Here is a 24,375-nt window from a genome sequence, read left to right as displayed (position 1 = left end):
GCCAGCACTCACTGCTTAGACACATACAAAGAGAACAATCATCAGGGCTGCAGAAACCCGAGGAACTAAAGCCTAGTGAGAGCCAGTGTCTTGGGAAAGGAAGGAGAGAAAAGGTAGAAGAAAAATTGACAAGAAAGCAAGTTCTAAAACATACAAAGCTAATCGGGCGGAATTTTCTCCCCAAAATTTTAAGGGCGCGATCTTACCTTCTCGCCGATCGATGGGCAGGGCGAACTGGTAAGATTATGAGTGAGGGGAAAAATCGGGTTCGTGCCTAATTTCTCGCCTCTCGTGACCTTACCAGCCCCGAATATCCAGTGAGTTCAACCTCATGCCCAAAACGAGCGTGAGGCCGATCTTAATATTTAGATGCTTTTTTAAGTAGAATATAAATATAATTAGTGAGCCCAGAATGCTATCGTCTGAGCTCACTTGCCTCAGTGGCCACACCAGTGAAGGTCCTCACCAGCGAGGATCACATATGGTCCCCATCAATGGGGGGCTGTCATTGTGGCCTTGCCAGTAGGACCGGAGGCCAACAAGGACCCTCCAGGAGGCTGGGGGCAGGGAGTGCCCTGTGGGCAGTGGCAGTCTGGCACCCTGGCACTGCCCATTGGACACCCTGGCAGTGCCGGTTTGGCCTCCCTCGATCACCACCCCCCCAATGGACCCCTGCCGATTGCCGGCCTCCTGATCGCCGGCCCCACAACTAGCCCCCACCCCCGATGCAAAGTTCCCCCTTTCCCGGCCCTCTTAACGACCTCCCCTCCTCAGTCTCCGCCCCCTTGGCACTCCCCAGTGCCCGGTGGTCAGTACCAACGTCCCAGGCCAGCAGTGTCAGGCTGGCACTGTCCAAGAGACATCAGCCTGTCCTTGCCTCCAACCACCCGTGGGGTCTCCACAGCTTCCGGTCCCACGCGAGGGATGGCGAGGCCATCGCATCTGATCGTCATTGTTGGGGACCAGCTGCGATGCTAACCTTCACCGGCAAGGTCGGAAACCTAAGTGAGCCTGGACAATAGTGTCTGGAGCTCTTGAACACATTGAAATTCGGTCATCATTATTTAAATTAGCCTCGGCTGTGAGGCTGATCACATCATTAAAAATGGCCAGGGAAGATCTCTACCTGCTGGACGCTGGGCGTGAATCTGATTTTTGGTCTCCCATTGAAAATTCCCACCCTCGACCAGTGCAGCGGAGCAGGAAAATCCTGCCCATCGTTTTTGAACCCATTGTGTGAGGTACTGAATGGCACACTGCAATTGTAATCATATTTGCCATACCATCTGCAGTTCTTCTCGTATCGATCGTTTGTTCATATCTGGAGATGGTGATTCGTCAAGGTATATAACCGCAACATAATTTCCCTGTTTTGGCAGAAATGAATGAGTACAACAATGGTAATCAAGTCTTGTTCAGTTTCAGCACATTTCCTTTCGAATGGATTTGCAATTTGACGAGAGGGGTTCTCTGATGAAGTCTCACTGTAATTACGAACCAGTGTTTGTACCACAGACCATACAGGCTGAGTCAATGCTGGAGGGCAACTGATGCAGGAATATGTGTGGGACACTTGGCTGCATTGCATTGTCTTTTACAGGAAAATGGAGGAGCTATGCTACACCATGTGCATGCCAGTTGGTGAGGTTTTATGTTTGCAGGATCCACTCTGAGGGTTTAAGTACTATCCTCACCAGTTTTGTGCATCCTGACGGAGTGGGAGACGCAGTGTGATGCTGAGAAAGTTCCGTCAGTGTCGGAGAATGGCCCTTGGATGGGGCTCTGATTGTCTGCCCACCTCTGGCACAGTGCCTAGCAGGTTGCCAATCCCCATGGCAGGCCACCCCTGGCAAAAATCGCCCGGAGGTGGGGCCACTTCCAATTGCGGCCTCGGTGGGGTTTTCCACTCTTTCCCAGTACCCATGCCTGCAAGGGAATATTCGGGCTACAGAATCACTGACATCAGCTCCTAGATTTCCACATTTAACTGCGCATGTGTGGATTCCAGAAGCAGCTGTCAGCATCAGAGGATTAATGTTGGTGATTGCTGACAATTTCACCACCATTAATAACCCGAACTTTCAACCAATAATACGTGCCTGTCCCTCAAACAATGCTACACTGTGGGTTTGGAACTACATGTTATTCCCAATCTGTACCATGGGGTAGGTAGTTCTGCAATCTTTTTGCTCTCACACTGAAGCTAAATCCCTCCCCTTTGTAGAATTCAGGCCAATGGACAATTTGAAAATTAATGAAGTAATGGTGGTCTTGCAAGTTTTTACAATAATTGAAATAACATTTATTTTCCTGCTTCAAAAACTGGAACGATAATGCTTCATGACCCTTGTCCAGTGATCACGCATGCCCAGATATCACATTCTACCTCGCCCACCTGTGAATCATTGTTAAGCCTGTGATCCTTTCTCCTTTTAGCCATCTCACTGGTGGATTCTCCAGTTCACCTCACCCCCAAATCAACCCCTCCCCCACTGAGGTGCGTTAACTATCCTCAACCAGTCATCCCCTTTCTAAGAGTATTAATCATTTTCAAACGGTTGCTTCACCCTATTGTAGATGCCAAGCAACCTATCAAATGGTTAGAAGTGAACATGGGTAGCGTGAATCAACAAGAAACAATTTGACCGCCAAACAGCACTGACATAATTTCAATCTCTCTCTCACTGTAAACAGCTTTCCCTTCCTGCGCACTTCACAATGATATTGAAGTTCGGCTTGACGACTCTACAATTCTTATGATCAGATAAATTATGATCCAATGAAATGCTTGGGCATATTAGTAACAGAGTGCTCCATTGCAAACCATGTCGCTAGTCCTTCCAGTGATTTGGCAGATGTGTTGACATACAGAATGCTAGAATCATTAAACAACTTCAGTCTTTCATATTCAATTTCAGTCTTTCCATATTCCATTACAGACTCAGACAACCTATTTAATCTCACTGGAATATCGATCACATGCTGTAAACTTCTATGACTCTATGACTCACACTGAACACAGTGAAAAAGTAATCCCCAGGTAGGATTCTGAGAATTCAGTAAACGGTTTATTATTTTACTGGTGTTCTTGTAGGCAAGGAGGTGGCAGAGTGGCTAGCGTGGCTGACTCACAGCTCCAGGAACCTGGGTTCATTTCCAGTTTTAGGTGTCTGCGTGGAGTTTACACATTCTCTCCGTATCTATGTGGGTTTCCTCCGGGTGCTCCCGTTTCCTCCCACACTCCACAAATGTGCACGTTAGGTGGATTGGCCATGCTAAATTGCTCCTTAGTAACCCAAGATGTGTAGGTTAGATGGATTAACCATGGGGAAATGTGTGGAGTTATGGAGAGAGGGTGGGCAGAGGGCCCAGGTAAAATGATCTTTGATTTGATTTGCTTTATTGTCACATGTATTAGCATACAATGAAAAGTATTGTTTCTTGCACACTATACATACAAAGCATACTGTTCATAGAGAAGGAAACGAGAGAGTGCAGAATGTAGTGTTACAGTCATAGCTAGGGTGTAGAGAAAGATCAACTTAGTGCAAGGTAGGTCCATTCAAAGTCTGACGGCAGCAGGGAAGAAGTGTTCTTGAGTCGGTTGGTACGTGACCTCAGACTTTGGTATCTTTTTCCCGACGGAAGAAGGTGGAAGAGAGAATGTATGGGGTGCATGGGATCCTTAATTATGCCGGCTGCTTTGCCGAGGCAGCGGGAAGTGTAGACAGAGTCAATGGATGGTTTGCGTGATGGATTGGGCTACATTCACGACCTTTTGTAGTTTATTGTGGTCTTGGTCAGAGCAGGAACTATACCAAGCTGTGATACAACCAGAAAGAATGCTTTCTATGGTGCATCTATAAAAGTTGGTGAGAGACACTCCAAAGAGAATCGGTGCTAAATGGTCAAATGGCCTCTTCAGCACTGTATGATTCTATGAAAATACATTCAAGTACGATGTACATGCCTGATTAGATGTATTTTCATAGAATCATAGAATCCCTGCAGTGCAGAAGGAGGCCATTCGATCCATCAAGTTTGCACTGACTCTCTGACAGAGTATCTTACCCAGGTTACCCACCCTATTTCTGTAGCTTCATGCACTTAACATGGCAAATCCACCTACCCTGCACATCTTTGGACTGTGGGAGGAAACTGGAGCACCCGGAGGAAACCCACGCAGACATGGGGAGAATGTGCAAACTCCACACAGTCACCCGAGGCCAGAATTGAACCCAGTCCCTGGCGCTCTGAGGCAGCAGTGCTAACCACTGTACCATTGTGCCGCAGTGTTGGTTGCATGATAGTCGGGTGTTGCAGTTGTCCGTAATTTTTAAAAACATTGTCCGGAATTCTCTGGCCATTCTTGCCAGTGAGATTCTCCGGTCCTGTTCACAGAGCACCCATAGAATCCCTACAGTGCAAAAGGAGGCCATTCGGTCCATCGAGTCTGCACCGATCACAATCCCACCCAGGCCCTATTCCCATAACCCCACATATTTACCCTGCGAATCCCCTGACACTAAGGGTCAATTTAGCATGGCCAATCAACCTAACCCGCACATCTTTGGACTGTGGGAGGAAACTGGAGCACCCGGAGGAAACCCACGCAGACATGGAGAGAACGAGCAAACTCCACACTGATAGTGACCCAAGCCAGGAATTGAGCCCGGGTCCCTGGCACTGTGAGGCAGCAGTGCTAACCATTGTGCCACCATGCCGCCCCACCCATGGATTTCCTGCCAGCATGAGGTGACATCAATGGGAATTCCCATTGACAGCGGCGGAACAGAGAATCCTGCCGCTAGCAAACAATGCATCACCTCCTGCTGGCAGGAAACAGGCGGCTGAGAGGCCGGAGAATCCCGCCCATTTTCTTTCACAGAATATGGGTGTTGCCAGCTTGCAACATTTATTGCTATCACTAATTGCCCTTCACTGCCACCTCTTGAAAAGCCGGTACTGTTAGGAAGGGAGGTGCAGGATTTTGACCCAGCAACAGTGAAGGAACAATGATTGAGTTCCAAGTCATGATGGTGTGTGAATTGGAGATGGTGTGTTGATTGGCCATGCTAAACTTGCAGATGGTGTTATTCCCATGCATCTGCTGCCCTTGTCTTTACAGGTGATAGAGTTTGCGGGTTTGGATGGTGCTAAAAAGAGAGAGCCTTGATGAATTAATGAAGTGCGTCTTGTCGAGGGTGTTACCCACTGCTGCCACTATGCATTGGTGGAGGGAGCGAATGTTGATGGTGGTGGATGGGGTCTAATCAAGTGGACTGCATTGTCCTGGATGGTGTCAAGCTTATTGAGTGTTATTGGAGCTGCACTCATCCAGGCAAATGGAGAGTATTCCATCAAACTTCTGATATGTGCCTGATAGATGATGGGCAGATTTTGTGGAGTCAGAGGTGAGCTCTTTGCCATAGAATTCCCAGCTTCTTATCTGCTCTTGTAGCTACAGTATTTATATGTGTGGTCCAGTTCTATCTCTGGTCAATGGTAACCCTCAGGATATCGATGATGTAGGATTCAGAGATGGTAATGTCATTGAATGTCAAGGGGTGATGATTAGATACTTTCGTGTTGGAGATTATTGAATGGCAATTGTGTTGCGCGAATGTTACTTGCCACTTAACAGCCCGAGCCTGAATGTTGTCCAGGTCTTGCTGCATTTGGACATGGACTGCTTCAGTATCTGAGGATTTGCAAATGGTATTGAGCACTGTGCAACCATCAGCCAATGCCCCTTATGATGGAGGGAAGGTCATTGATAAAGCAGCTGAAGATGATTGTGCCTAGGTCACCATATATTTATTACAAGTCTTGTGTATAGCGTGTATATCCTGTAGGTGCCACAATTAACTTCCTGACACATTTTAGCATATATTTTCACTCAGGTTGAGCAATACTATGGGAGATATGATAGTGTAATGAGAAAACATGATTTACATCTCCAAGGTAGACATATAAAAGTCATAAATAACAGAGTTATTATGTTTAATCGTTTAAATAGTATAAGGGAGAAGATCATTTGTTTTTTTTCATTCCTTCAAGTCATGGTGCTGAAATAATGCTGTGGGCTATGAGTATATTAACACTTAACATGTTTTTCTATCTCTCTCTGCTATTTAAACGGATGTGTTATCTCCTTTAAAATAAATGTGTTAAAATAGTAGAGATGAATTCAGCTGAAAGCACAATTTCAAGGCCGTAATGTTTTCCTGTCCTCACACACGTCAAAAACAACATGTATCACAAAAGGGGCACATGGAGCCAATGCAACAGGATCAATTATATGGAAATGCTCAGAATTAGTGTGGTTTCCCTGTTCCCTTATCTCTTACAGATGATAGTCCAACCTTAGTTATTCTTTATCTATTGACATTCTTAATCTATCTCCTCTTACTGAATGGAATTCACACATCTCTCCCTTGCTAAAGTATCCTCCAAGAAGCTCAGCTCCTTTTTTTTTAAGTGCCAAGCCTTTCTTTTCCCCGTAACTATCTATAACCCGGAGCATGTGCAAGATTTACATGCTGCTCCAATACTTGATGAAGCAAATGCTGTATTTTATCAATACCGCTATCTTTATTTCTGCTCCGAACATTCTTTTCTCATGCTTATACAGCTCGCAATGCACTGCATGACAAGCTATTCCTCCTCCTGGCATTCTACTGCTGAAATCAAATCTGTTTGAACTATCTCCCACTCAATCTGCCTCAGATTCAATATTGTAGCACATGGCCTCAGCTAATCAAAATGTTGTTCCGTCTTGACTCTTGCTGGTGACTTGCCTGTGCCCACATCACGTGCCTTTTCCTTTTATCTAGATTTCTCAATGAAGAAAATATTGGAGGTTGGAGAATTTTCTGGAAGCTGTGTGGGAGTTGGATAAACTCCCTGTGGAATATGGCAGCCTCTGGAAAATCGCAGTACGTTCTTTTGACGTGAAACCAGTCGGTGCACATGAAATCTTAAAGTTTATTTGTTAGTGTCACAAGTAGGCTTACATTAACACTGCAGTGAAGTTACTGTGAAAATCCCCTTGTCGCTACCAGATCACACTCCAGCGCCTGTTCGGGTACACTGAGGGATAATTTAGCTTGGCCAATGCACCTAACCAGCATGTCTTTTGGACTGTGGGAGGAAACTGAAATGAATTGGCCTACATTTCGAGGTTATCTTCTGAAAGCATTTTAAATATTATCCCAATCGAATATTGTTAACAATCTCATTCCTGGCAATGATCCAACTGTACTCAATAGAGCATCACTTAATGATATATTTTAACAAGGGAAGAATTCTTGAAGCAAACTCACCCGGTAAAGGCCGACTGTGGAATAAACTACACTGTTTCCGAGTTTATCTCTAGTACCATAATTCTGATGGCTTGAGGTGTTGGTTTTGGATCCAAGGCTTCCAACTTCTTTGGTTGACGTGGCAGTACTAGGAAATGCATCAACCTGTCTCTGTACATTGATACAGAAACAAAAACTGCATTTGTATAAAATTGTGTTTCATTTCGTGTCTATTTTAATCCTTGATAACTGCAAATATATTGTACATAGCCAATCCTATACCTTGCTGTCTTTCAGGATAGTTATGTCTTCATAGGCTATTTTCCACCACATATCCTCATCTTGATTTCGAGATTTACGTCTCTTTACCATTAGGAAGACAATAAAAGCAGCTGCAACAAAAGCCACGGCCACAATGGTGGCGACTAATATCACAAGGGTGTTATCTGGGAAAACAGAGCAAATAAAGTGAGTACCTGATCCAGGCTAAACCAAATCGACAAGAGTCAGCGAGAATGTGTGTGGCTAGTATTTGTCAGGGATGTATCAGTGTCTGCTGTGAAGAAACTTAAATTCCATAGAAGGCAGTATTACAGTCAGGAGAATTCTAGCTCCCAAGTGCAGATGTTATAATGTAACCAGTGATAACACTGGAACCTGTTATAATGTAACCAATGGTCACATGCTGTGAGGGTCAGCTGATCAGCCAATCCAGTCGACAATGTAACCAATGGCAACATGATGTGGTGGTCAGCTGACCAGGTATAAATAGAAAGTAGATGGGGATGGTGGGGAGCTTGTGTGGCCCAGGGTGTGTAATGAAGTTTCTCTATTAAACCTTTTTCTTTGATTTACTTTGTGAAGTTAGTTCTTTTATTGCTTGCAACTGAAGATGCTTACTGCCGGATGAACAGCAGACATGCTAACATTTGCAAATTAATCTTGGGACTTGTGATTTTGTATAACATTATGCCTCTCTAGTTATCTCGCTAGGCATCTCCAACGCTATGTGATTTCAATGATGGGAACCCAGAGGTGAGGCGATTGGTGAGGAGACAGGTAGCTAGCAATGGCTATGTAGACCTGAAAGTATGGGTAGCATGGAGGCTTGGTGGAGATAGAGTGAGTGCGGGTGATGATTGGCAACATTGGACGAAGACCTTGGCAGGGGAGGCAGTACTTAAAGTTTGGGGGGGGTGCGGTGGGGGTTGGTGGTGGCTGGGCTCCAATGAGCACATTTTCAAAGTGGGCATTTTCAGTACCTGTCGTGTTCTCTGGAGAAGATGTCGCATTAACGATAGTGGTGTTCACTGTAAGCAAAGTACAAGAGCACAAATCAGCCAATCAACAGTCACACCCTGCCTGCAATATTACTTTGCCAAGACCACTTTTGAATTTAAATGAGTCTAAACGGAACCAGTTCCAGACTATCTTGTTGAATACCACCCCGCCACCCACCCCCCCACCGCCGGTTAAAATTGTGCCACTGATAATGTTCAGAGGAATGACTGTCTAACCTGAGTTTCTTCCACACATCGACAAAACCTGCATTCATTTTATATTTCATTTTTCCCACTGATGTCAATATATGGCATTTGCAAGTGTAGTATCTTGCAAATATGGGTGATCACCAAGTAGATTAACAAATGAACAGTTTATCAAGGTAAATAACTATGTGCAGAGGTGATATAAAGTACTGTACTGCACGACTCCAGACTCCTAACTGGCAAAGAAAACCTGTGCTTCACTCCAGGATTCGCACGCGCTGGCCCAATTGGCTGAACAGGTCACATGACCCTCTGAGAGCTTGTCCCTTAAAGGGGCACATTACCACATCCCTCCCCTTTAAGTTGCTGATTAACACATTTCAATAACAATTGAACTATTTACAATGCTACACAACAAATGGATCTCAGACATAGTCCCTTAGAAGGTAAACCAGTCCAGGGATCTTTGAGAGCATCATAATACATTAGCAGGTACTCTGGCAGTAGAGGTAGCTTTGGTTTGAACCTCAGTGGGTTGACTCTTGCCTCGTGAAGGTGTGTCACTGCAGATAACTTCCTCATTCCCACTGGAACATTCCTTGGCTCTTTCTCGGGGTAGCTTGCTGCTGCATTACTTTCATCTGGAGCAATATCACTGACAGGCATCCTAGGGGTGGACTGCCCCATTGATTTTGTGTCCAATTCTCTCCTCAAATGATCCCAGTGTTTCTTTACCCTTTCTCCTTGGACAATTATTTCATACAATGTTGGACCTGTTCTGGCCACAATCCTTCCAGGAATCTAATTTGGACAGCACCATAATTCTTTACATATACCAAGTTGTCCACCTCAAATTCCGTCTATGTTTTTCTTCTGAGCATTCTGTTTTGCCTTCACCCTCCCTGCCAAATTTGGAAAGACATAATCCAACCTTGGTCTAATACATCTGCCCATTAGTAACTCATGATGTGGAGATTAGTAACTCGGCAGGTATAACACCTGTGGTGACATGGGATCTTGTTCTATAGGCAATCAGGAAAGGGTCCAGTTTGGTTTGTAGAGAGGCTGATAACTGTGTCTTCATGGCGGTTTTGAATGTTCAGATGGCTCTCTCAGCCAGTCTATTTGAAACAGGGTGGTAGGGTGCAATTCGAATATGTTGAACACTGTTGATTCACATGAAATGCTGAAACACTTCACGAGTGAAAGCAGTGCTAGCACCTTGGGCAACCCGTGGGTGACAAATGTCTGTTGCAATTTCTTGACCTTTGCTGCTGAGGTTGTGGACTTCATTTCATGTATGTCTAGCCATTTGGAATGCGCATCTATTATGAGCAAGAACATGGTGCCCATGAATGGGCCCACAAGATTGATGTGTAGTTGTGCCCATGGTCAACCTGGCAATTCCAAAGGGTGCATTAGGACTGCAGATGGCAATTTTTGCTGCATTTGGCATTGGTTACATTGTTTGCTCAGATTCTCAATGTCGGTATCTATCCTAGGCCACCACACATAACTGCATGAGCATCTTCATCTTTGTCACCTCAGGATGGGCACAAATGTAACTCTTGTAACTTTCTAGCAGGAATGGGAACAATCATCCTTACTCCCCATAATAATACACCCTCCTCACAGCTTAACTTATCTTTCCTTATCTGAAAGGGCCTTAATTGCTCACACCTGTTATCATAATGCCAGCTGTTCCGGACTGTGGGGTGGGATTTTCCAGCCACGCTTGCGCCAAAACTGGAAAATCCTGCCTGAGGTCAACGGACTTTTGCATGGTCAGCCCGCTCCCTGTCCACTACGATTCCCGTGGTGGGCAGGATGGGAAAATTCCATCCCATGTGTTTCACTTGAGATAATGTGCGGTCTTCTGGGTCCAAAGCTTGACCTGTTATGCCAACATGGGCAATGTATCGAGAAAGTTTAATACAAAAACAATTTTCTGTGGTGCTGGCAGAAGCGGTATACTTTCAGGTCAAGAAAGGCGGCTTAAAGATTCCGTGTTAGAAATGTGCCAGGCCTATGCTGAAAAGTATACTCGCAGGCTGTTGGCAATAGAGCCCAGCATTGGACCCTAGCTGAAGCTATGGGCCTTACCCTTCTTAAATAGGCCCAATAGGGGTCTACTATGAAATGCTGTCTATGGATGTACTGATGGAATTTCTTCACTCCAAAAATGACTGCTAGTCCCTCTTTTTCGATTTGAGAGCAAGCTTTTCGAGCATCGGTCAGAGTCCTCAAAGCATAGGCGATAGGCCTTTCATCTTATGCAATAAAACCACTCTGATTCCATAAGGAGATGTGTCACAGGTAAGAATTACCTCTTTTGAGGGGTCAAATCAACTAAGACACTGGATGACTGCAATGCCAGTTTAACCTGTTCAAAGGCTTCTTTCTGATGCTCTTTCCAATAGCACCTTTGGTGTTTCTTGAGCAGTGTGTATAGGGGTGCCAACACTGTAGAAAGATTAGGAATAAATCTTCCATAATAGTCCACCATTCCAAAAAAGGTTTTCAATTCCGATACATTTCTGGGGACTGGGACTTCCTTAAATGCTCTTATCTTCTCCTCCATAGGCTGCTTTAACCCTACATCCATTACGTAATGAGCCTGAAACATACATTTCTCCCTTTTTAACCTCATTCAGTCCTTCTTCAATCTCTTTAAAACATCTTCAAGATTTGCCAGATGCTCTTCTTCGGATGGTCCTGTAATCAGTACATCATCTAGAAAGACAACCACCTTTGGTAGGTCTTGTAGTAAGCTTTACATTGTGCACTGGAAAATTGCACACACAGATGAGACTCCGAAGAGTAGCTGAGGTATAAGCCTTTGTGGGTATTTATTGTAACTCTCTAGATGCCTCCTCTAACTCCAATTGTTGGTACGCATGGCTCATACCAAGTTTAGTACAAGTTAAGCCTCCTGCTAATTCAGTGTGCAAATCTTCAATTCTTGGTATTGAGTATTAATCCAATTTTGCTGCTTGATTCACAGTTAATTTGTAGTCCCCACATACCCTGATGGTTCTATCTGGCTTAACAACTGGCACGATAGGAGCTGCCCACTCTGATAACTGTACAGCTTGATGATGCCTAATTCTTCCAGCCACTTGAGTTCAGGCTCAACCTTCTCACATGAGGCACACGGTACAGGTCAGGCTCTGTAAATCTTTGGCGTGGCCTCAGGATCCAAGTAAATTTTTGCTTTTATGCCCCGCACCTTGCCTATTTCATTTTGGAACCCCTCCTGGTATTTATTTAAGACATCGTGGAAGTTCCATCATTGATTTTGAAGATTTCGAGCTAATTTAATCTAATTTGGCAAAGCCAATCTCGGCCCACCAAACTTGGCCCTTGGCCCGCTTCTACTATCAGTTGAGCTGACTGATGCTGGTAGCTTACGGACATTGTTGTTATTCCCAAGATCCTTAAAGGTTCCCCAGCATATGCTGCTAGCCTGGCTGTCATGCTTCTTAACTTCAGGCACTGAACCCCTCTTTGTAAATAATGATACATTTATTCCTCTACAACTGTAGCAGAAACACCCGTGCCCACCTCCATTCTGAATGGCTAACCATTTACCATCAACACAATTGTAATTGGGGCCATCTTGTCCATCTTACAATCATTGAACTCCTCCGGTGCAGGGCGAGGCCATCTGGTCCATCGAGCCTGCACCGGCAACAATTCCACCCTATCCCCTTAACCCCACGTATTTACCTCGCTAGTCCCCCTGACACCAAGGGGCAGTTTAGCATGGTCAATCCACCTAACTCACACATCTTTGGGGTGTGGGAGGAAACTGGAACACCCGGAGGAAATGCACGCAGACATGGGGAGAACATGGGGAGCCTTAAAAAAGTGCACATGTTCAACATATTTCACCCACTGCTCCGTATTGGGGTCAACTGGGACTGGTTTCCCAAAAAGGGGCCATGTTGACACTCACAGACTGCTGAACGAGTTTGCTTCGAAAAGGTTTCCACGTGAGGTCTGCTCTCCCAATTTCAACAACAATGGGTAGGCACTTCGATTGATTCTCATCATCAAATGTAGCATCTTGCAAAGATGGGCAACCACCAAGTAGATTAATGAATGAACAGTTTATTCAGGTAAGTAACGACGTACAGAGAGTGATATAAAGGCCAGCGCACTCCACGACTCCAGACTCCTAACCGGCAAGCTAACCCGCGCTCAGCTCCAGGGTTCAACAAGAACAACAAAGAACAAAGAACAGTACAGCACAGGAACAGGCCCTTCGGCCCTCCAAGCCTGCGTCGATCATGTTGTCCCATCTAGTCCAACCACCTGTGTCCCTCTATTCCCCGTCTGTTCATGTGTCTATCCAGATAAGTCTTAAATGTCGCTAACGTATCTGCCTCAACCACCTCACTTGGCAGTGCATTCCAAGCCGCCACCTCTGTGTAAAAAACCTCCCCCTCACATCTCCATTGAACTTTTCCCCCCTTATCTTGAACTTGTTCCCCCTTGTAATTGTCATTTCTGCCCTGGGAAAAAGCTTCCAACTGTTCATCCTATCTCTACCCTTCATAGTCTTAGAAACTTCTATCAGGTCGCCCCCTCAGCCTCCATCTTTCCAGGGAGAACAATCCCAGTTTATTCAATCTCTCCTCGTAGCTAATACCCACCATACCAGGTCTTATTGCCCTCCGAGAACTTGCCTCTTAAAGGGACACACTACCTCAGCAAGCCCGTTACCTTTTGCATTATATCAACAATCTATTGGCATTTCTTTGAGTTTCCAGCACTAGTAACAGGGACTTGACCATTGCTCTCCCTATCCTTCCCCAGTGTATCACTGTGCACCTTACAGGAGATACTGATGATGAACGAACAGAGGGGGAACTGTTTGTCTGTCAACGTCCATTGGTGAGGAGGCGAACAATTACTTTTATACAGTCACGTAAAGAAAAAGTCAAACTTTGTCCACTAATGCACAGCTATCATTTTCAAAATGTAAAGGTCTCAGCCACCCACGTGTCACAGGTGAGGTGATAATAATAGTCACTGGATTTCCTGCAAAAGTGATCCCAAGCGGTTATGTTGGATGTGCTAGATTTCCATCTTCACTGCCCATGAATGGCCATTTCTAAAACCAGCCCCTAGTCAGTGGATAGGAAAATCAGCTGAAGTGGAAGGCAGGTTCTCTGCTGCAAGCACTCTGCCTCTGTGGAAGTTGTAAATTTGCCCCAGTTATACTATGTGGCTTAGAGTCCAGGCCCCTGATTCATGATGCAATCAATGTAGTCATTAACTGACAGCAAGCTTGACTGTAAGTGCTTGAACATTGTAGGAGATTATTGACACTGAAGGCTGCAGGACATACTTCCATGAGAGGTTTCCAAGCTCCACACTGTTGTTCCAGAAACTCTCTCTAGTTTTAAACATCTACCTTAAACTATCACATTCTCAGAAGCTCATTGCCAGTACCTGTTGTGTTTGATGGAGAAGCTGTTGTGGCATTGTACAGAATGGTATCTGTAAAAGATGTACAAGGTATTAGATGCAAAGGAGAGATGAGGAGAAATATCTTCACTTAGACAGTTTAGAATCTGCAATTCTCTACCTGAAACACAGTGGTAGAAGCTGATTACATTATCAGTTTTTTTAAAAAAAGGAGTCAGAGAGGTATTTGGGGATGAGGAACTTACAGGGGTACGGACAGGGGCAGCATGGTGGCACAGTGGTTAACGCTCCTGCCTCACTGTGCCAAGGACCTAGGTTCGATTCCCGGATTGGGTCACTGCCTGTGCGGAGTTTGCACATTCTCCCCGTGTCTGCCTGGGTTTCCTCCGGGTGCTCCGGTTTCCTCCCACAGTCTGAAAGACGTGCTGGTTAAGTGCATTGGCCATGCTGAATTCTCCCTCAGTGTACCCAAACAAGTGCCGGGGTGTGGTGACTAGGGGATTTTCACAGTAACTTCATTGCAGTGTTAATGTAAGCCTACTTGTGACACTAATAAATAAATTATAAAAAGCAGGGAATGTGGGGCTATAAGCACAACCATTCTTTCTGTGTCTTATTCCGCTCACTGTCCAGGCCTGGATGGCCTTGCACTCTCTCTATTTGTGCTCAGTTTGCTGGTCCAGCAAGGCAATGCACAAAGACCAAGCTGACCACATTGCCTCATGAGCTATGTAGAGAAAAGAGGCAGGTAGAGTTTCTACTTCTAAATTGCTGTATCGTTATTACTGTGTGTATGCACGTGCGTGCGTATGTGCACACGTTTGTCTGTGTGTGTGCGTGCACGCGTGCATGTGCACATTTGTATTCCTGTGTGGATATCTTGTTGAAAATAAGATTTTACATGGTAATCAGCAGGAGATTTCTTTGCCCATATTTAACCCGATGCCATGAAAATTCGTGTGGTCTGGAGTCAATGTTGAAGACTCCTAGGATAGTCTCCCAACTGTATACCGCTGTGCCGCCCGCCACCTCTGCTGGGTCTGTCCAGCCGGTGGGAAAGGGCATGCCTAGGGCTGGTGATGGTGTCTGGGGCATTATCTGCAAGGTCTGATTACATGAGTATGGATACATCAGGATGTTGCATGGCTGTGGGACAGCTCTCCCAATTTGGCACAAGCCTCCAGATGTTAGTAGGGAGGACTTTGCTGTTGGTGTTTACATCGATGCTGGGTGATCCATCCAACTTCATTCCTTTTAGACTTTGTACCGGTTCTGATACAACTTAGTGGCCATTTCAGAGGGCAGTTAGGAGTCAACTACATTAATGTGGCAGAAAGTGCTTGGATTTTTATTAAACTCGTGTTCCATCCGGTTTCTGCTGGGTGGAGGGAATTAAACTTTACTCTAATGTATCAGAAGTGATTGCTTTCTGATAGAAACATCCTTTAATCAGTAAAGCCAGTAGTAAAATATGGGCGGCACGGTAAAATTTGGGCGGCACGGTAGCACAGTGGTTAGCACTGCTGCTTCACAGCTCCAGGGACCTGGGTTCAATTCCCAGCTTGGGTCACTGTCTGTGTGGAGTTTGCACATTCTCCTCATGTCTGCGTGGGTTTCCTCCGGGTGCTCCGGTTTCCTCCCTCAGTCCAAAGATGAGCAGGTTAGGTTGATTGGCCAGGTTAAAATTGCCCCTTAGAGTCCTAAGATGTGTAGGTTAGAGGGATTAGTGGGTAAAATATATGGGGATAGGGCCTGGGTGGGATTGTGGTCGGTGCAGACTCGATGGGCCGAAGGGCCTCTTTCTGCACTGTAGGGTTTCTATCTTCTATCTATATAATGCTGTGCATTTTTGAAAATAGTTTAGCATAGTTCTTAGCCAGAGTTTACTTTTGCAAATATTCATGCACTCACCCATTAGGCAGCTCACAAAAGCCACCTCATTTATCTATTAAACAAACCGCTCTCCTGAATGAATAAAATCTTCTGCATAACTCATTTTTAAGGACTTTTTAGTATTATTGTACGATGATGGGATGTCCCTCATAACATTTTCTTTTAACGTTTCACCTTCAAATTTTTCCACAGCATTTTCATTTAATCAGTTATGATTCCTTTGATGTTCTAAATGCTACTTGGATGAATGTGGTAATTCTCAAGCAAATACATCCAAATGGGTGCCCACCCATGTGGGATATGTGTATTTATCATGGGGTGAAAGATTATTGGGGGCAGGCAGGAATGTGAAATTGAGGTTACAATTAGATCAGCCATGATCTTACTGAATGCCGGAGCAGGCTCGAGGGGCTGAGTGGCCTCCTCCTGCTCTTTAATTTGTATGTGTTAAATGTGTGCATTTAACTTTTTTTTTGTTAATTCGTAGGACATGGGCATTGCTGACCATCCCTGGTTGTCCTTGAGAAGGTGGTGGTGAGCTGCCTTCTTGATATGCTGCAGTCCACGGCTGTGGATTGGGAAGGAATTCCAGGATTTTGACCAGCGACTTCGAAGGAACGGCGATATATTTCTGTAATGACTTCAATCAGGCCATTGAGGTTGGCCTATTGGAGTATGAACTTCCTGACTAAGGATCCTATTGATGGGACAATCAGGGAGTCTTTTCCTTGTACTTAACTGTGAGTGTCAGTTCCTTTGACATCCCCTGGAGATAGACTGCTAGCACTCTGTGTACTGCTGTTAGAGTTTGTAAATAAAGGGATTTTGGTGAAGTGACTTCTGCCTCCGAAGACTTATTACAATTTCCAACGCAGGATGGCGAGTGGCTTGGAGGGGAACTTGCAGGTGGTGATGTATCTGCTGCTCTTGCCCTTCTGGATGGAAGTGGTGATGGATTTGGAAGGTGCAGTCTAAGCATCTTTGGTGAATTGGGCTCGGTCAAAGAAGACAGAGGGTAGCAGTGGAAGGGTGCGTTTCTGAATGGAGGGCTGTGACAAGTGGCGTTCCTCAGGGATCAGTGTTGGGACCTTTGCTGTTTGTAATATACATAAATGTAACTGGTTTGATTAGTAAGTTTGCGGACGACACAAAGGTTGGTGGATTTGCGGATAGCGATGAGGACCATCAGAGGATACAGCAGGATGTAGATCAGTTGGAGACTTGGGCGGAGAGATGGCAGATGGAGTTTAATCCGGACAAATGTGAGGTAATGCATTTTGGAAGGTCTAATACAGATAGGAAATATACAGTAAATGGCTGAACCCTTAAGAGTATTGAAAGGCAGAGGGATCTGGATGTACAGGTACACAGGTCACTGAAAGTGGCAATGCAGGTGGAGAAGGTAGTCAAGAAGGCATATAGCATGCTTGCCTTCATCAGCTGGGGCATTGAGTTTAAAACTTGGCAAGTCATGTTGCAGCTTTATAGAAACTTAGTTAGGCCGCACTTGGAATATAGTGTTCAATTCTGGTCGCCCCACTACCAGAAGGATGTGGAGACTTTGGAGAGGGTAGAGAAAAGATTTACCAGGATGTTGCCTGGTATGGAGGGCATTAGCTATGAGGAGAGGTTAGAGAAACTTGGTTTGTTCTCACTGGAACGACGGAGGTTGAGGAGCGTCAAATAATTAGCCTTAATCTTACTTAGAGGAATATGAACCTCATAGTTACTGTATTCAGAATTTAGCTCTTTAAGTTGCAATATCATTTGATAGTGTTTTTCACCATCGCACGAAACAGGCCTGACTATGAAGTGAAATTTGTCCTATTTGTCTATTGTAGGAAAGAAATGGCATTAAGTACCTTGGTTAAGTAATCATCAGGAGGAGATTCATCCCCATGTTGCCTTGGTGCATGCCAATATTTATGTGATAAATGTTATAAATATGTCTATACATGTTATAAATGTACACAAGTTGACTGGCAGGAAAATACCTACTGGTGCACCCTGGCTGTCCCAGGCAGGAGAATGACTTGATTAAATGTCTGCTGCTGGACGTTGCTTCACAAAGCTCATTGTGAAATCCACACTCAGGGTAGTCTTTAACAGGAGTCCCACTTGGCCAGGAAATGTTGGCAAATTCCTTTGTTGGGCTGCAGAAGTGGGAAGAGGAAATAATTATTCTCTGATTCATTCTGTAGGTCTTCTGAGATTAAGCATACTGTCTGTGATGAGGTAAAATCCTGTCTTGTAGTATGCATTCTATTGAACATTTCAATGTTTATGAGGGAGATGGGGCCGGAATTTTACCACCTCGCCCGCCACGGGGCTCGCAGAACGGAATTTTCCGTTGGCCTCGGGTGGGATTTTACGAGCCTCGCCCAAGTGAGGTTGTAAAATTCCGGCCCCTATCTGTACATCGTGTGTAGTAAAATTGCAACTTCTTTATAAATGTGTTCATGATTTTATGCACAGGCGCAATCTCTCCCTCCATTATTAGACTCGCTCATCCCGAGACCGTAAATTCCCTGCCCGAGGTCAATGGACCTTCCCATTGTCCACTCCTTGCCCGCTCCGATTCCCGTGGTGGGCAGGGGCGGTAAAATTCCAGCCGTTGTTCCGAATGAAATGTTAAAATTGCAGTGCCCATAAATAGATGTTTAATTTATAAAGATGTCTGGACAAGATTATCAGACTCTGACTGCATAAAGCACTGCGTTTTGAAGATTATTTTTTACGAGTGCTGGCCAAATATTTACATTATTTTATTGAAACACATCATTGTATCATGCGAAGGTGATATAGTTGTTACTAGAATGATATAGAGCTCTGAATTTCTCCTTATGCCAAATATAATGTAAATGTAACAAATTCTTTTTATGAGTCTTCAGAGGGATGAGACTATCATCAAATCAAGTCCTCGACATGAAAAAAACTGTTATAAAGCACGACAGTATGCAATGAGCTGATAATAGCTCAACAGAACCTACCTCATTGATTTTCTGTAGCTGTCATAGTGAAGAACAGGAATAAACTTTGTGATGTTCTCATACCATTGCAGGTCATACACAGAATAATTCATATATCTTTCTCCAGAGCTATCAATGTCCACCAAGCCAGTTATACCTATTAAGGCAAAGAGTAGAATTTCTGCTCTCATTTTCCAGATAGTTTCTAGTATTGCAAGAGGATAAACAGACACTTGTCCTCTCCATATGGACTTCTTGCCCTCTATTTACAAAGGAAAGTTTCAATCTCCAATACTCTTTTGACATCCTTATCAACACTGTCATAATTAAAAGCAGGCAAACGTTAACTTATGTGAGTTTGACTAGATTTGGAGGATGGATTACTGCATAAAGATACTCAGTGATTGTTCAGTCGTAGATAGACCTGCAGTGGAGAGGCTGAGCAGACACCGTTAACTCCAAAATAGAGAGTTCCACAATCGCTAAGTACACCATTCATTCCCATTGAGTTCTGGTCTGTAAAATAAAGTCCATCCATAAGTGAGATATTGCAATTTTAACATTCACATTTGACCTTGTTTCTTTCGGATGGTTAGTTTGTCCATCATAGACTGTGACTGGACAACTAACGATGTCTGCTGTTAGATTTGCCCTTGTGTGCTTAGCCTTTAAATTATATTGCATGCCAAGTCACTGATAATCTGAGCTGAAAATGAGGCAGCGAAGGGAACAGGGTATCGGAGACCTGAGTGAACAGGGCAAGCAACTAGCCAGATGGAAAAATTGCAATAGCAACAGCAAAACGAGTGAGAAGGAGGCGTAACTTGGAGTGGATGCATTCAATGTCAAACGAGGTACAGAAAGAATGATAAGAAGACAGAGAGAACAATTAATTCAAGAGATAAGAAACAGATGAAGTCCCTTTGTTTGGACTGTGTGAGCATCATCGGTTCTCGGTTAGCCGGTTGGACAGAAATGAACTATCCCATTTGTGAGAAAGGGGAACAAAAATCCCCAAATTTCCCTTCTCCAATTGTGCTTCACTATTGCAGGGCGGTAAGCACAATAGTGGAGGGAAATACAATAGGTGAGACCATCCTAGACTCCCAGTTGGAGGAGGAATGTGGTCGCAAATAGCTTTCAAGGCAGAAAAATGTTGAGAAACGGAGTATAAATAAACATATTTTGTATGTTAATATGGGGGCGGCATGGTGGCACAGTGGTTAGCCCTGCTGCCTCACTGGTTCAATTCCCCGGTTCAATTCCCGGCTTGGGTTGCTGTCTGTGTGGAGCTTGCACGTTCTCCCCGTCTGTGTGGGTTTCCTCCCACAGTCCAAAGATGTGCGGGTCAGGTTGATTGGCCATGCTAAATTGCCTCTTAGTATCAGGGGGACTAGCAGGGTAAATACGTGGCGTTATGGGGATAGGGACTGGGTGGGATTGTGGTCGGTGCAAACTCGATGGGCCGAATGGCCTCCCCCTGCACTGTAGGGTTTCTTTTCTATCAGGGGGACTAGCAGGGTAAATACGTGGCGTTATGGGGATAGGGACTGGGTGGGATTGTGGTCAGTGCAGACCCGATGGGCCAAATAGTCTCCTGCACTGTAGGGATTTTATGATTCCATGATTCTATGATATAAACTGCCATACATACATTATTCATTTTTGTAAAAGGCTTTACTGCAACATGATCACATGAGGGATAGATTTGTATGGAAATGGATCCCATTAATGATACAATTGTGCATTATTTTTATAATTGTTGCACATTCGGCAAAATCCAACTTTTCCCAGGATGATTTGGTGTCTTTATTCATTCATGGGATGTGGGTGTCATTGACAAGGCCTGTGCTTGTTGCCCATCCCTGATTGTCCTTGAACTGTGTGGTTTTCTTGGCCATTTCAGAGGACAGTTAGGAATCAACCACATTGCTGTGGGTCTGGAGTCAAGTGTAGGCCAGACCAGGTAAGGACGCTGATTTCCTTCCCTAAAGGACATTAGTGAACCAGATGGGTTTTTATGACAATCGATGATACTTGCATGGCTGTGGTTTATATTCCAGATTTATTAATTGCATTTAAATTCCACCAACCACCTTTAGAATAACTCCAAAGAGCTGGGTGTCTCTTCACCAAATCCAGATTTATTTACATGTGTTAGTAATACTCAGACAGGTACTTCGGAGTACAGAGTATACACCCTGAGTGCCGGTAACCTCGACACGCCACTTTATATACCTCTGCAGGGTTCCCAGATTGGATAGCTATAACTGCCTCAATCAGGGAGATCATATTCTAACAGGTCCACCTTGTGGACCTTGTTAAAGGCATTACAACCTTGGTGTAATTTGAACCTACATCCTCAGGCCTGAGTCTCTGGATTACTAGTCCATTAAACATTACCGCTCCGTCACCTTCCCTTCTACACTTTTGTCTGAACATCAATATCTCAGAAAATATAGTTTTCAAGTAATTTTAAAAAGCCTTTTGTCATGGTTCCCACCCCAAGAATTCTGGAAAGTTCCTCTTGATGTACCCTGTAGTTTGAGTAAGTAGCCAAAAGTTTCAAATTCTAGTCGCCCCTCTGTTTCAAATTCTAGTCGCCCCTCTGTTACTAAACTGACAAGTTCTGTGGAATCTGAGCAAGGCCACGAGGAACAATGTTTGTTTGGCGGCAGAGTATTATAAATTGAAAGGAAAAGCACTTGGTGCCCTCCGGCCCATATTTGAGGATTGCGCTGGATACTGTATCTGAATCTATGTTCGATTCATCTTTCCTCCAGAGAGTAAGGGGGAGGAATGGCAACGAAATGCCACAGTGAGGAAGGGATGAAATGAGACCAAACCTGGTATAATAAAAACAATGCGGTATTTGGAACACTGATATTCCAATGCACTTGAAATATATATAAAAAGCCTCACTGTTGCATCAATAAAAGCATAAGACCATAAGACATAGGAGCTGAATTAAGCCACTCGGCCCATCGAGTCTGCTCCGCCATTCAATCATGGCTGATATTTTTCTCATCCCCATTCTCCTGCCTTTTCCCCCATAACCCCTGATCCCCTTATTAATCAAGAACCTATCTATCTCTGTCTGAAAGACACTCAATGACCTGGTCTCTACAGCCTTCTGCGGCAAAGAGTTCCACAGATTCACCACTCTCTGGCTGAAGAAATTCCTCCTCATCTCTGTTTTAAAGGATTGTCACTTTAGCCTGAGGTTGTGCCCTCTGGTTCTAGTTTTTCCTATTAGTGGAAACATCCTCTCCACATCCACTCTATCCAAGCCTCGCAGTATCCTGTAAATTACAATAAGATCCCCCCCTCATCCTTCTAAACTCCAACGAGTACAGACCCAGAGTCCTCAATCATTCCTCATACAACACTCATCATGGAATAAAACATCACTTCCAATGTTAACTTGTTTTCCTGGCGTTAAAGGGGTGTTCATAGCAAAGGTTAATAAACATGAGAGAAGCTAGGATTAAGCTGTTGTAATTAGGTTCTGTTTCAATGTGCCCTGTTTGCAAGTCGTTGAGGAGGGGACTCATGCTATTTGGAGAGCAAAGTGATGACAAACAAATGAAAGAAAGCTTGAGGTACAATGTTTTATATTACACACCATAGAATCGCCCTTTACCAAAACGTTTCAAATGCTTAATAAGTGCTCTTCCATCAAATGGGTTCTTTCCTTCCTTTAACATTTCCTGGAGAGCCATGGCATACAGCATTACTGCATCATGAAGATAAGCTGAATAGGAGTTCACCTGCATTATACCAGACAAAATATAGATTAAGATCAAAATTGTGGTAAAAATCAATTGTCACACCAATATGTTCCCTTTCGTTGTTCATCTAAATCTGCTGAATAATATAGTTCATTTAGAGTACTTACTACTATCTCTTTCATAATCATATCCTGGTATATGCCCTGAAGCAACTTTCACATGGGAAACATAGACATTTGTGCACAGAAAGAGATCATACAGACCATTGCGTGGCTGCTGGCCTAAAAGGAGCTATCCAGCCTAATTCCACTTTCCCTTTTTAATTTAATTTTACTATTTTCAATCGTTATTGTCTTAAATGAGGCAATAGCCTCTTCACCACTTGGTTCATCCCAGGCTGGGGTTATTTTGCACATTGCCTTGTTTTGTATTGAACAGAATTACCTCTCGTTTGACACTAAGTAGTGCTGGGATACGCCTTCTTAGGAATGTTATGTGTATAGTTTATTATAAAAGGTTCACAAGATATCCCAATGAAGCTTGAAGGCTAATGAGAAGATAATAGATGACACAATTACAGCAGATAACTCTTTTGCAACACTCGGTATCATGACTAAGTCTTCAATATTTTTAATGCTTTATTTAATTCTATAGCCATTTAATAATAATGATTATTTTCTATTTACATTGTTTTGCAAGACAATCTTCAAGTCTGGGGCTAGTCATTTGATGGAACATGAATCATTCAGATTTTCCTCCTTGAGTTCCACAAAACATCACTTTTGTTACGCGCCAAGAATTGTTATCAAGGAGTGGCACAGTGGCACAGTGGTTAGTGCTGCTGCCTCACACGCCAGGGACGCGGGTTCGATTCCCGGTTTGGGTCACTGTCTGTGTAGAGTCTGCACGTTCTCCCGTGTCTGCCTGGGTTTCCTCCGGATACTTTGGTTTCCTCCCACAGTCCAAAGACATGCTGGTTAGGTGCATTGGCCATGCTAAATTCTCCCTCAGTGTACCCGAACATGTGCCGGAGTGTGGCGACTAGGGGATTTTCACAGTAACTTCTTTGCAGTGTGAATGTAAGCCTACTTGTGACACTAATAAATAAACTTTTCAAGCAGAAAATCTTGTCTCAAATAACTCTTATTTATTTGTTCTAACTTTTGAAAGAGGTGCCTTATTTCTATTTTATGTCTTATTTCTAGCCATACCATATTGTGGCTGCCAATATAACATATTCTCACTACACCATAGAATGTAATGTTAGCCCTATGCTCATCTCAATACAAATGCGGAGGAAAGTTTTTCCCAGATCATTCACATCACTACAAGGTATTCATCATCATGACTGAGCCTTGACGGAAGGGAATCACACAATGGTTGACCTGTCTCACTTGACATTCACAAATGCACATTCTCCAGGAATTAAACCTAAGTGCTTTTCGTTGTTTTACCTGGTACTGTTTTACGTATTAAACTACAAGGGAAACTTTTTTTTTCAAATTTAAAAATAATGAATTGACTTGCCAGCAGAATACAATAAATAAGTGTATCT

General features: G+C 44.0%; 1 protein-coding gene across 1 annotated transcript in view; it reads right to left on the bottom strand.

The window, feature by feature from the left end:
* The window catches only part of gucy2g (guanylate cyclase 2g), a 75,096-nt gene that overhangs the window by 37,175 nt on the left and 13,546 nt on the right, over window positions 1–24,375 (bottom strand). Inside the window, exons 5-10 of the mRNA XM_078224333.1 lie at window positions 22,715–22,859; window positions 19,111–19,246; window positions 18,119–18,273; window positions 7,587–7,750; window positions 7,326–7,469; window positions 1,284–1,367 (exon numbers count right to left, since the gene is read on the bottom strand). Coding sequence (XP_078080459.1) covers window positions 1,284–1,367; window positions 7,326–7,469; window positions 7,587–7,750; window positions 18,119–18,273; window positions 19,111–19,246; window positions 22,715–22,859 — 828 coding nt within the window. The remainder of the gene's footprint in view (window positions 1–1,283; window positions 1,368–7,325; window positions 7,470–7,586; window positions 7,751–18,118; window positions 18,274–19,110; window positions 19,247–22,714; window positions 22,860–24,375) is intronic.

This window comes from Mustelus asterias, chromosome 11, assembly GCF_964213995.1.
Source record: "Mustelus asterias chromosome 11, sMusAst1.hap1.1, whole genome shotgun sequence".
NCBI classification, from domain to species: domain Eukaryota; kingdom Metazoa; phylum Chordata; class Chondrichthyes; order Carcharhiniformes; family Triakidae; genus Mustelus; species Mustelus asterias.
This window is presented reverse-complemented; position numbering and strand designations above follow the sequence as displayed.